We start from the raw sequence: 14,160 nt of genomic DNA, 5'->3' as shown, positions 1-14,160 counted from the left end.
TCTTATTATATTTTTCCTCTCACATTCATTACTTTTTAATAAACTATTAACCCCACTATCTTTCTTTTATAATTTATTAATACTCCAACTACCCCATTTACCTCTTATTTATTTAAGTCAATTAAATTACCTAAAATTATGTGCCGGTCAAACTGTAACACTTAATAAAACACGAAGGGAGTATTTATCTTTTAACCATCATGGGCAAATTAGTCAGTTTACCTAGCCAAGCTCTAATGAAACGCGTTTGATTCATCCACGTGGTAAGTCAAGGCTCAAGAACCAACTGGCCTTGTTCTCACCTTCCTGTCATTTTAGTTTGTTCTATTAAATGATTGCATAAATAAAATACAGCTCCTATCAAAATCAATTGAATAAAATAATTGTAGAAGCAATGACATGCACTTGGCCAAAATTAAATAATAAAAATATATTAAAAAATGTAGAAATTTCTCCCCAACAAATTGCCTATAAAAGCAAACTTTTGCACACCAAATTTCTTCCCCCTCTCCTCTCTTCCTTTCTTGCATAAAATTGCAATATCAATCTCTTCTCTCTCTCTCTCCCTCAAAATCTGGTATGTTCTACTCTTAGAATCATACTTTGTTTCCATTTTCAACATACATTTTTCTTAAATTCTTTTTTTTTTTTAAGTGTTAATTATTATAAAATTTTCAAGTCCAAATATCAAGGCATGCAAGTTTTGTATGCAGAGTATATATAATTTTTTTTTTTCTTACTAAATCATATTATATTATTTTTACTCTTAAAAAGGACACTTATTGTATTGATTTATCAAAATCAAGTACTCCATAGTAGTTCTCTTAAGAAAGAATAAATTACGGAGTAATTAATTAATTCCTTATGCATAAATTCTTGTATCAATATGACTGTCAAATCGTCCGATACAAGAAGTTAAATTATTCATATACTTTTGTTTTTGTTAACATAGTGTTTTTTGGGTAACTTAAGTTAATTATGAAAATTGCTGATGAGGTAACTTTAAAATGTTTTTTTTTTTTTTTTTTTTTTGTTGCAAAGTGTATTGACAAAAAATTAATTAGGTTTTATAATATTGTTTTTTAAAGCCAGCTTGCATTGATTCTGGTGCAAATCTGTAATTCAACTATAATCTGTCACATTGATTGGACTAAGTCTAGAAAAGCTAATATGTCATACCTTATTCCAACAATTTCATGAAATAAAATTTCATTTGTGAATTGCTTTTAATTATTTAACTAATTTGTCTGTGCTTCCTTTCCAGAGCTTAAAATATAGCAATGGCATACGAAGATCGATATGTACAAGCTCCAAAATATGACTGTCTTTTGTTTGGTAAGTTTTTATATGTTATTTCAAAAATCTAAATAATGCTAAAAAAAAAAAAATGAGTGACCTTTTGAGATCCTAAAGTACCTTAACTAAACACTACCATCAAAAGTTATCAATACATATTCTTTTAAGAAATAAAAAAAAATTAAAAAGAGAAAAATACTTAACCTTCATATATGTACAAAGTATTCAATATTCATCCTCTAAGGTACTTTCCGTACAATAAAAAGAGAGAAAAAAAAAAAGAAAGAAAGCTTGAGTTTTAATGTTTTATTTATTTGTATGAGAAACTTTATACACCCATTCACCGTGATATAGTCATATAGATGGTTGCTTCAATGCTTCATACATCAAAAAAATTAATAAATATATATCAAATTGAATTGGTCTGATCTCTTTTTTTCTAGAAAGTCATACGGAGTAATATTTAATTTGTACTTATTATTTGCTTGGATTTGCAGATCTAGATGATACTTTGTACCCTCTTAGCACTGGGCTATCAAAAGAAGTTTTGAAGAACATTCAAGGTTATTTTGTGTTTAAAAATAAATTACTCCTTCGATTTTTAAATATTGTTCCTACTTTGGCTTTTATCTAAAATGAACCGGGCGTCACGCTACACTTTTGCATGCATGTTAATGAAATTTAGTTAACTTTTTGACTATTATTTTCTGATAAATTCTTGAGTATTAAGCTCATATCTCTATTATTTTTAGTAAAAATAATCTTTGAAATAATAAATGTTGTTCTAATCTTTTTATTGTTTCAAATTGTTTTTTTGAACAGATTATATGGTTGAAAAGCTAGGCATAGACAGGAGTAAAATAAATGATCTGTCTAACCTTTTATACAAAAACTACGGCACAACAATGGCTGGTCTTAGGGTATGTTTAATTTCTTAATTTACTTACGTCACGTAATTGTGTAGTTTAATTACATTAGACTTAATGACTTTAACAATGATGTTGATTAATATATGGTCTTTAATCTTTTTTATGTAGGCAATTGGCTATGATTTTGATTATGATGAATATCATAGGTAAGACACACAACTTGCTCATATTTTACTAGTTACTTAATTTGTTACGTTATTACTTCTTTAGTATGTATTAACAATAAATTAAAGTAAAATAAACCAAAATATCTTATAAAATTTTGTGATTATTGTGGTTTTTACAGTTTTGTTCATGGGAGATTACCTTATGACAACCTAAAACCCGACCCGGTTCTTCGAAGCCTTTTGTTGAGCTTACCTATTCGTAAAGTTGTAAGTTACTTCATTATTTTTCGCCCCGATCTTTGTTATTTAATCTTTTTTAATTTCTTGAATATCGACCTAATTTACCTTCTCTAATTGTTTTATTGGTATAGATATTTACAAATGCGGATGAGACTCATGCTATTATAGCATTAAAAAAGCTCGGATTAGAGGATTGCTTCGAAGGCATAATTTGTTTCGAGACTCTAAACCCGACACACAAAAACTTTGCATCAGACGACGAAGATGATATTAAGTTTGTAGGAACAATGCCAAGGACCCTTTCAATTAACAGCAATACTAACAATGACACTCAAATTTTTGACATAATTAGTCATTTTGCCAATAAACAAAATGATGCTACTACATTGCCCAAAACACCCGTTGTTTGTAAACCATCAGAATCTGCAATCGAAAAAGCGCTTAAAATCGCCAACTTAAACCCTCAAAAAACAGTAAGTTTTATCATACCCTTATCAATTTTATTTATTTTCCTGAAACAATAACATCAATTATTGTGTGTATCACATTTGATATGATATACTATCTCAGTTTCATATTATTTGTGATGATTAAATATTATCTAATTATATTTTATATCAAATCGTTACAAATAATATGAAACAAATATCCTACGGAGTAGGATTTAAATTTATACATTGATCATAAAATGTGAAACATGAAGATAAAAAATAAAAATAATAATAAAACAAATAAAAAAAAGGTGACATTAGTAATTATAATCCTAATGATTGGAATATATTTTTTGTCAATTTCAGATATTCTTTGATGATAGTGTCAGAAATATACTGGCTGGAAAACGTGTGGGTCTTGACACTGTACTGGTATGCATTTCAGAAAATTATTGTTGAAAACTTTGATTTTTGTCGTTTTCATAAACTTGGGTCCCACACTTTGTTGTGATCTTATTATTAAATTGGGAAAAATGTGTTGGATATACACGTAGGTTGGAACTTCTCAAAGGCCAAAAGGAGCAGATTATGCACTGGAAAGCATTCACAATTTAAGGGAAGCATTACCTGAGCTTTGGGAATCTGATGTTAGGGCTGAAATCTACTCTGAGAAAATATCAAGAGAGACTTCTGTCATTGCCTAAGCTCATGCTGTTTTAAATTACCCCTCGATCATGATCGGAAATTAATAATCACGTTAATAATGTCATATGAACAGAATTGCTAGCTAGCAACAACGTTTGTACGCGTTGTATGATTTAGCTAGTAATGTGATGACCATATTCTCGAATGAATGGCCGACGGGATAAATGGGTAATGGTAATATTCTATCAGGACGGAGGAAGTAGAGTTCGAGATTAGAATATAATGTCGTACAATAACAAGTAAAAGAGGGTAATATATTAGGACACTTGATACGTTGTATCATAAAATCTCCTAAAATGTATGTCAAATAATGGATGAGTGCATGTACAGTTTTTCTCATGTCTTTTTTCCCAATAATTTTGGCATGATGTCATTTATTTTTAGCAACTAGTTAGAAGTCCCTACACTTATGTTTTTTTCCTTGGCCTCTTCTTCCTGTACCACTGGAATCCATAAGCCAGTTGGCATTTGGCATTATATTATTTCTTTTGGGTTGAGAATAATACCATACAAAATTATATTATTTCTTTTAGGTGTTTTAATTACAAATTATAGGAATGGTCTACTTTAATTTCTCAAAATGTAGCCGCCTTTATTAGCTTTTCTTTCGATTTTAAGGGATTCTGAGATCGTTTTTATCACTTGTTTTTGTGACTCTCTATAAAAAAAAAAAAAACCCAAAAAAAACAAAAACTTTATACAAGCACATCAGTATTTATAAAGAGGTACGTGTTGATATAAATAATTGCAATTATTTATATCAGCAAATGACACTCAATTGATTAGGATATACAAATATTATGAAGGAACTTAAATATGCTAATTGCAGAATAGCTTAGCTAGAAACGCGCGATTTCTTAGCATCAAAACATGCATAAATTAGTTACATGATCAACAGATTTAGATGCTATATCTTTGATTGTGATTCCTCTAGCAATTTGCTTCCTTCTTGTACTGTGGAAGATATTAGAACGTCAAATGTCATTCCACTAGCTAATATTTATCCACAAGCACCACTCCTCTTAAATTTGTTATATATACCCGGGTGTACCGTATATCTAACTAACTTAAAGTTAGTTTTTGCTCTTCATTTGATGATATAATGAAATAAATACAATCATCAAAATGAGAACAAATACTCATGGGTGTCCGGTACACCTGGGTGTATATAACAACCTCTCTCATGCCTTCATTCAGATCACTAACGTATGCTAGTACAAATTAAGGAACAATATAATTTCCTATCTTACTCTCTTGTTAGTACGAAAAGCTAAGAACGAAAATAAAATTTTCTTTTCTCTATGTTGGTAGTACTAATTTACATACATATTTATCAAGTTATAGATGTAATTAGATGGTTAATGGTGTATTAAACCACCAAATTCATCTTTACAACTCTCACCAGGCCATTACCCGGCCACCTTTTAAATCCTTTTGTCTTTTGGTGTATCTTAGTCCAATCTGTACTTCTATGCATGACCCCATATAATTAGTAGTAAGCCAATCTTATGAATATACATATCGATCATCATTGGCGGATCTATGAAGGAGCTTGAGTGGCATCGGCCCCCCAAATTTTTATTTTTTTATTTATTTATTTAAGTAAATCTGTAAATGTGTAAATTTACAGGTTAAATACAATTTTAATGCAATAAATATATAACATTAAATTAGCTTTGTCATAGTGGTAATGCATTGAGTTTGGACTATAAGTCGAGTCTTAGGTTCAGGCCTTTTAATCCTTTTGTCTTTTGGTGTACCTTTCTCCAATCTGTACTTCTATGTATGACCCCATATAATTAGTAGTAAGCCAATCTTATGAATATACATATCGATCATGATTTCTAGCAAAACTACCACCTAAAATAACCGAATTTATTTTAGTTCTATAAATTGTCCTAATTTTAATTAGTAATTACACTTGATCATGGACATTTAAATGATTACATTTCACGTTGCTCACTTATATTTTGAAGAGAGTAATAGGATACTTAGTTAAACAGAGATAATTTTAGTTACAATTAAATTGTAGGCATAAGTATCTCTAATCTTTACCGTTCATTGTTTATATATTCAATCACAACCACTCATGAAGTCATGAAATTGACCAGCAATTTTCTATTACAGTGGATTTTTATTACAAGTATTACATACTGAAAAAAATCTGTAACTTTATAGTGTACTGTGTACACAACAATTTTAGTTGATATATTGTACACAACAATTATTTGCTAATCATCAAATATCATTAGACATTAGCAAATTGAAGGATTAGTTATGAACTTTTATTAAATTACTTCTTCAAAAGCATAATTTATTTGTTAAGTTGTTTTAACTATATAGTCAAATCTATAAATGATTGAGATTGTTTATTGAATTTTGATGGTTAAGATTGAAAGACTAAGACCCTGTTCTTTTGAGCTTCTGGGCAGAGCAGAGCAGATTGAAGCAGCTATTTTAAGTACAATTTTAAAGCAGAGCAGAGCAGATTGAAGCAGAGCAGAGCAGATTTTAGCAGAGCAGAGTAGAGTAGATTTCAACAGAGCAAAGCAGAGCAGAGCAAAGCAGCTCTAAATAACGGGGCCTAATAGTGGCTACAATTTTATAACAACTAGGTTAGGTCCCGTGCCATGCACGGTTATTTTAATTATTATTATTCTTAAATTAAAAGTTTATTTAATTATATAAAACATCAATTTGTCTAAATTATTATAGTTAATTTATTACGAAAGAGGCTATTAGCCGGATAGGTGTTTTAGTGTTGATTAATTATTACCTCTAAAATTAAACTATATTTTTTTAATATTTTTTTAATATTTTTATTAAAAAATAATTCAATATCTTTATTTGATTTAATAAAACTACCACTAAATGACTGCTGAGGAACAAAAAAAAAAAAGTTGGAAAAAAAGCTCACTAAGAATCAATATGTGTCATTATTGGCAAGATTTTTCTTTTTTTTATTTATTTATTTTATTTTTTTTTTGTTTTATTTTTTTATATATACACACAATTAAATATTGTTGATAATTCCAATCATAAACTATTGAAGGAAATATGTAACAATAGGAGTATTTAATTTTATTGATATTCTCATTAATTTAATTGTTTGTAGCTTATAATTCATAATTAAATAAAAAAAATCTAGTAAGTAAATTGGTGTTGTAATAAATGTAGTACAACATTATCCACAAATCACAAATTATGTTAAGATTTTTTTATTTTATTTTTTATTTTTAGCCTTAATTAATAGTTTAAAAATATTTTTGTGGAAGGATACATCGAATCTATTATATCAAATAATTTTTAATATTTGATATTCTAATTACTTTCTTAGAGCTTCTATAATGCAATATTTTTTCTTAAAAAAAAAACTTCTTCTAATAATTGTGTTTTAATTGTGATACATAACATTCTATATGGACCAATTATGTTACTTTCTTTTAACTTAAGTTTATATAATAGTCAATATATATTATGGAATGATATATCATATCATTTATTTATGTAAAAGTTTGTTATATTTTATTTATATATATGTATAAGATTATTTGTTTCCTAAATACATTTTTATTTTATTTTTAAAAAAACCTAAGAGACACATCAGGAAATGACATGTGTCATTACTGGTGTGTCTTTTAGTATATATTATTGATTATTGATTATTGATTGATTATTGATGTTTTTGAGTATGTGAAAATTTCACATAGATAAACTCTTGCCGTAATAATCATTTTGAAAAATTAAAATAAAATGAGGAAATCAACTCCATATATAATTGCAGTAAGAGAATACTTCAGGATGTTCGAGTAAGCTGATGTATTGTTTGTTGATGTGGATATTTTTGTAAGCTGATGTATTGTTTGCTCAATCGTGCTCTTTGGGTGCTGGGAATGCATTTGCATGCCTTTATAATTGGGCTGTTTGTGGTCTTTTGGGCCTTTTTCGTAGACTTTGGATTGTAGACATTAATAATAATATCATTGTTTTAATCTTTCCCAAAAGTATCTTAATGCTGTTTAAACTAAATTAAGAAGAAAATGGCAATTAGATTCGAACACTAAACCTCTTAGAAGAAATATTATTATTTAACCATCTAAGTTAATTGTCACTTATGCTCTAATATTGCACACAAAAAAAAAAAAAAAACTAATACTATACTATAAAAGTATTGAAAATATCACATACTCCACTATTTAAGGTCTTTTGAAAATTAATCGTTGCACAATTACAAAAGTGGCAAATCAGGGCAACGCCCATACTCACTAGTTAAAGTTTTAAAATATGCTTCATAAATAAATGAACTAAACGCAACGAGTGTTTTTAAAAATTCTAGTATGGTCACTCTCATTATGATTATTACTATACTTATTATGATTTGCTGATTTTTGTTTTTTATTTTAAAAAAAAAATTGTTCAAACCTTATTTTTAGAATTTTCCTTTTTAATATTTTTTTATTTTTCCAAAATTTAATTTTTTATTTCCCGAAGATCCTTTTTAAATTTTCGAAATTATTTAGTTAAAATTAGTTATTAATTAAATCCAAAAATAAGATTAAATTAAATGAATCAAAATAAAAAAAGTGTTCTTCACAATTCTTCAAAGTTCTTCAAGGTTCTTCATCCATGGATAAAATTAGCAATAAATTCATGATCTATGCCTCTTAAATTTATTTGCGAATGGACGGAGATTAAAATTATGGCCCTGTATAGACACCATTTATTGTAACATTTACACGGGTGAGGATACATAATCGATAAATTAAATCCCGGATAAAAATTTTGATATAGAAACCATAAAATTTGTTTTGAAAACTTTTTTGATCCAAAAAACGAAGATGGAATTATAAATCGTGTTTGTGTATAAGACATTAACCTAACTTTTACTAGGACATTACCTATAATACAAAATCTTATTATTTTGAACATTGTCAATTATTAAGAAGTATGGACACTACAAATTTTATATGATGATTTTTATAAAACTTATGATGCAAACTATTGGGTGTGGGCACCCGCACCCAAGTGTTTGTGCGTCCGAAGACAACGATGACGATGAAGACGAAGACGACGATAACGTAATGGTGGATGACGAAACTCTAGATAGCGGATGCGGAGGTTGAGGTGTTCGCTGATGTTGGTGGTGCCATTTGCTGGTGCTTTTGGTGGCAGTTTGGGTGCGAATTTGTGGTGGCGATTTGGGTCTGGTGGTGCGGTGGTTGGTGGGTGAGGTGGGTTCGATGTTGATAAGTGACTTTTATGTCACGTATAGGGGGTGTTTTTAGAGTCGTTTTCCGACTTATTTTTCAATAACTTTCCTCGTTATAATCTTTATTTCGTTTATTTTATTGTTCTCGTCTTTTACCCTTGATTTTGGTCATTTTTGCATATTTATTAGTTATTAGCTTAATTTCATATTTTTAGTTAATAATTTCTCATTTCTCTCTTTTTCTTATAATATATTAGTGTAGACACCCAATTGTGTCTCCCCAAAACCAAACCCAGTGATGAACATCTTTCACGTCGTATGCTAATCGAATGAAGTGAAAGTGTGAAAAGTCTATTGATGCGGTAGTTTTTATTAAAAATCCTTCTTTCTGTTTTCAAAAACCTACTCTATTTATGAATATAGCCAGTCCAATTTAGTTTGGTCCATGATAAGGGTCCAATAATAGTGTAGTTGGATCGAGCTTGAAAAAAACTTTCCAACGATATATTATAAGCCCAATTCCAATGAATAATGAGGAAACTATGTCCAAAATACTAAAATTGGGCCCGATTTAGTTCTTACATGCGGCCCATTGATCTAGAGGAGGGCCTATTATTAATTATCATTCCTAAAGCTATTAGGATTGGTTGTAGTCCTCTAGAATATTCTAGAAGATTCTCTTAAATTCTTATGGAATTAGGATTGATAATTATATTTTAAAGAGTTTTATCTGGAATAAAATAAGTATTTTATGAAAATCTGATTTTAATTGACAAACACGAAATTTATGACTTAATCGTATTAAGAAGTGGATTCCGCGTACAAAACGTATTTAAACTCTTAATCAGCGCCTGGCGCTGACCCATGTTGTTTGGCGCTGGTCCTGTCGTTTGTCAACAGGAAGTCTTTAATTCCGAATGGAACTTGATCTCTTTTCTATTGGTTTTCGGACTGTTATAAATATGGTCCTTGGACCTCCGTTTTCAATCATCACCAATAACCTAGAATTCTCTAATTCTCTATTCTCTCTCTTTAAGCATTAGCTTATTCTTTCTCTCTCTATTCTTTTTCTAAGCCTAGCCCTTTTCAAAATACACAATTCCGCATTCACAAGTTTTAGATACACCTAGTCAAGTTCGAAGTTCCCTTCGCCCTCGACATCAAAGGTTGATACTTTCAGAGGGTTTGGACCCCAAATCCAATTTCTAAACTCTTTACTTTTCGATTATTTAATATAATTATTTGATTTTAATATTTTATTGAAGTTTATTAACGCGTGTATTTTTTTATTCGAAAGAGGTACCAGGCATGAGTAATTTTATTACTCTATTCTTGTAGAAAGCATGTATATATTTATTTAATTCCTAGTATCGTGTTAGGATGTTTTTATTGCTTTCTAGTATCATGTTTAATTAGGGTGCTTCCTATGCTTTCTAATATCATGTTAGAGCTAAAGCTTTAATCTTTATTGTTTAGTGACATGCTAGGGTTTGTTATTAATCTGTTAATATCATGCCTAGGATCTTGCTACTGTTATTAAGCTTTATTATGCTTTATTGTTATGATTATCATCATGTTGCTTGATATTATTGTTATTGCTTAATCACGCCTTTTATGTAGGTTTAAAGGGAATTTGTACTTGAAATCACGCCTAATATGATAATTTATAATTTGGTTTAGGCTAATATGACTTTAATTCAAGTGATCGCCAATAATAGATTTATTTTTGCATTAATATTCAACTAACATAGATTAAACAGGTTTAGGGTTAACCTAATGATTGCATGTTAGTCAGAAAGCGCACATGAATACGAGTAGAACAAAGTAGAGGCCTATTGTATAGGGCGGGTTCTTTCTCCTTTAGATTGGATTCGTACCCTCATCCCCGAATATTCAGTCGTGGTTCCAGGCCCATGGAGTTAGCGATCGCATGGATCGTGAAGGGGTGTAACCTTCACCCTGTGAACGGTTTACAAATTCCTAAAACTTGTTGGCGACTCTTTTGCTCTTGTTTCTTTCCCTTTGGACGTCACCACGCTTAAGTGTATGATCACAGTGGGGTTCTGTAGACACCCATTTGTGTCTCCCCAAAACCAAACCCAGTGATGAATGCCTTTCACGTCGAACCATAACCGAATGAGGTGAAAGTGTTGAAAAGTCAAGTGTTGCGGTTTAGTTTTATTTTAAAATTCTCTTCTCTCTGTTTTCGAAAATAACTCTATTTATTTAGAAATAGAAAAACCAATTTAGTTTGGTCCATAATTAAGGTCCAATAATAGTTTAGTTGGATGGGGCTCGAAGAGACCTTTCCAACGATATATTATAAGCCCAATTCCGATGAATATTGAGGAAGTTATGGCCAAAATACTAAACTGGGCCCGGTTAATTATTTACATACGGCCCAATGATCTAGAGGAGGGCCCAATGTTAATTATTATTCCTAAAATTATTAGGATTAATTATAACTTTCTAGAAATTTCTAGAAGGTTCCTTTTAATTCTAATATTATTAGATTTAATAATTATTTATTTTAAAGTGGACTTTTATTATTATTATTTTAATATCATTATCATTATTTTTTATCTTTGAAAATACGTTTTTATCTTATGTACGGATTCCGTAGATCAAGTTGATTAAAGATCGGATTCCGCGTGGAAAAACGCGCCTAAGTCAGGCTGTCGCCAAACGACAGACCCTGTAGCATCGCGACAGAGTAAATTCCTGGCGACAGCGTGTAGTTTTATTCCTTATCAAATTCTATGATTTTTCGGATTATTTTCTTATAAATAGGGTCCTCGGCCTCTGTTTTTTTTCATGAATTACCATCAATTCTCTCTATTCTCTCATCAAGAATTACTTAATTCTTATTTTCTCTCTCTCCCTTTTTCTAAACCAACCCTTTACAAACACAATATTTCGCATTCACAAGACTTAGAATCACCTAGCCAAGTTCGAAGTTGCCTTCGCCCTAGACGTGCAAGAAAGAGGTACAAGGCTTCAAAGTATGTAACCTTATTACTCTCTTTCAATGTAGAAAGCATGTTTATTGTTGTTTAATTCCTAGTATCATGTTAGGATGTTGTTATTGCTTTCTAGTATCATGTTTAGGGTGCTTTTACTCTTTCTAATATCATGTTAGTGCCATGTTAGGTTTAAAGCTTTGATCTTTATTGTTTAGTGACATGCTAGGAATTGTTATTAATCTTGTTAGTATCATGCCTAGGATCTTGCTATTATTATTTAAGCTTTATTATGCCTTATCATGATTATAATTATATTATGATTATTATTATGTTGCTTGATATTATATTTTTATTGTTATTGCTTGATCACACCTTTAGCTTTTATGCTTGTTAAAGGGAATTTATACTTGAAATCACGCATAATAAGATAATTATTAATTTTGTTTAGGTTAATGTGATTTTAACTCAAGTGATCGCCAATAATAGTTTTATTTGTGCATTAATATTCAACCAACATAGATAAACAGGTTAGGTTTAATCTAATGTTTGTATGTTATTCGAAAAGCGCACATGAATACGAGCAGAACAAAGTAGAGGCCTATTTTATAGGGCGGGTCCTTTCTTTTGTAGATTGGATTCGTACCCTCATCCCCAAACCCTGTTTGGTTCAAGACCTTATGGAGTTGATGGTCCTTTTGGATTGTCTTTTGGGTTTACAAGTTCCTAAAACTTGTTGGCGATTCTTTTGCTCTCTTTTCTTTCCCTTTGGAACGCCACCATACTTAAGTGTATGATCACAGTGGGGTTCAAGTTTGGGGTCATAATGCTTGAAATATTCCCTACAAGTTCAAATTTGGGATACATGAAATTATTCCCTATAGGTTTTGGCGACTCCACTAGGGAGGATTTATATTTTAATTCCTAAAATTTATTTTGGCAATAATTTAGAATGAGCGGATGAGACTCGAAAAGTTCTAAGTATTTCATGTGCGTAATTTTGATTTTCATTATTGACATATGCATAAAAAAGGTCCGCATTGGAAAGACCATCCATAATGCGTCATAAACATAGGTTTTTTTACACGTAGGAAATTTGGGGAATATCATTCACAACTAGAATCGAAATAAAACTGCGAAAACTGGAAAATTCTAAGAACGCAAAGAGCTGCTGAGGCATGTAGGAACTAGCGCCGAGAAAACAGAGCCAGCGCCAATGTGATGGCTCTGCCGCCAGGTGACAGCAATGTCGTTTGGTGACAGAGCCATCTCCTGGCGACAGACTCTGTTGTCTCGCGCCAAGTTCTTCCAATACCGAGCCAGAAATATGCCTTCTTGTTTCGACCAGTTATAGTACTATTTTCTTGGTTTTACTTCCTGATTGAGTTTTCCCCTCTTTTATGAACCCATATGTGTTCTACATATGGACATAACCCTCAGGGAGGGTGTTTTTGTCCCTTGGGAGAGTTACGTCACAAAGATTGATCCGAGTACCTGCAAAAATAACGAAGATTCCGGGTAGGTGGAGCTCAGCCTCCAACGATCAAATTAGTAACTTGAAGAAGAGTAAAAAGCGCGGAAATTTAGGTGGGTATCTGCTTGGATTCCAAGCTCAGGTATTCTCTAATCTGAGAGAATAAGGGTGTAGTAAATGATTGTAGATGTCCCCAAAGTGGGGGAATATCTCCCTATTTATAGGTGAGATGTGCCGCAAAAGTGCGGGTTTTGGGGAATTGGGCCATGGAAGGCTGCAATTCAGAGAGAATATCTAGGACTACCACGTGTTAGCTGGGGATTGGTCTGGGATAACCTGCCAGCCTCTGACACGTGGCATTCCCTCATTGGACCAAGTGGTCAAGGGTAAAAATACCCCAAACATTTGCCCCTCACAGGGGTGACGTGGCAGGCCACGTGGCGCCTGTGATACGTTTCCCCCCAAGAGGGGTGAACAGTAAAAACGACTAGTAACTAATGAGGGGTGACGGGGATGCCCTCGTTTCACCATTCTATAAGTAGGGTTTTACCCCCTCTTTTTCTCTCACTACTTTCTAGAGAGAGAAATAGAGATTTTAGAGAGAGAGATTTCAAGCATTATGATCCCCAACTTGAACCCCACTGTGAGCATACACTTAAGTATGGTGGCGTTCCAAAGGGAAGAAAAAGAGAGCAAAAGAGTCACCAACAAGTTTTAGGAACTTGTAAACCCAAAAGACAATCCAAAAGGACCATCAACTCCATAAGGTCTTGAACCAAACAGGGTTCGGGGATGAGGGTACGAATCCA

General features: G+C 31.4%; 1 protein-coding gene across 1 annotated transcript; it reads left to right on the top strand.

Annotated features, from left to right (window-relative positions):
• Positions 1-451: 451 nt before the first annotated feature.
• On the top strand, positions 452-4,047 carry LOC145597425 (Haloacid dehalogenase-like hydrolase (HAD) superfamily protein). The gene is made up of 9 exons (XM_081653584.1): positions 452-577; positions 1,265-1,335; positions 1,794-1,859; positions 2,119-2,216; positions 2,334-2,371; positions 2,512-2,599; positions 2,704-3,045; positions 3,370-3,435; positions 3,558-4,047. The coding sequence occupies exons 2-9, from the start codon at positions 1,281-1,283 to the stop codon at positions 3,705-3,707; spliced, it is 903 nt and encodes a 300-aa protein (XP_081509710.1). The 5' UTR covers positions 452-577; positions 1,265-1,280; the 3' UTR covers positions 3,708-4,047.
• The last annotated feature ends 10,113 nt before the right edge of the window (positions 4,048-14,160 follow it).

Source organism: Chenopodium album, chromosome 20 (genome assembly GCF_948465745.1).
Source record: "Chenopodium album chromosome 20, dcCheAlbu1.1, whole genome shotgun sequence".
Taxonomy (NCBI): Eukaryota; Viridiplantae; Streptophyta; class Magnoliopsida; order Caryophyllales; family Amaranthaceae; genus Chenopodium; species Chenopodium album.
The sequence above is the reverse complement of the archived record's forward strand: the minus strand, read 5'-3'. Positions and strand labels throughout refer to the sequence as shown.

Bases quoted from the DNA above. Each gene is read 5' to 3' on its own strand.
- LOC145597425 (XM_081653584.1), top strand. From the start codon at position 1,281: ATGGCATACGAAGATCGATATGTACAAGCTCCAAAATATGACTGTCTT. The intron at 1,860-2,118 runs GTTATTTTGTGT...TTTTTTGAACAG, and splicing joins AGTTTTGAAGAACATTCAAG to ATTATATGGTTGAAAAGCTA. The intron at 2,372-2,511 runs GTAAGACACACA...TGGTTTTTACAG, and splicing joins GATTATGATGAATATCATAG to TTTTGTTCATGGGAGATTAC.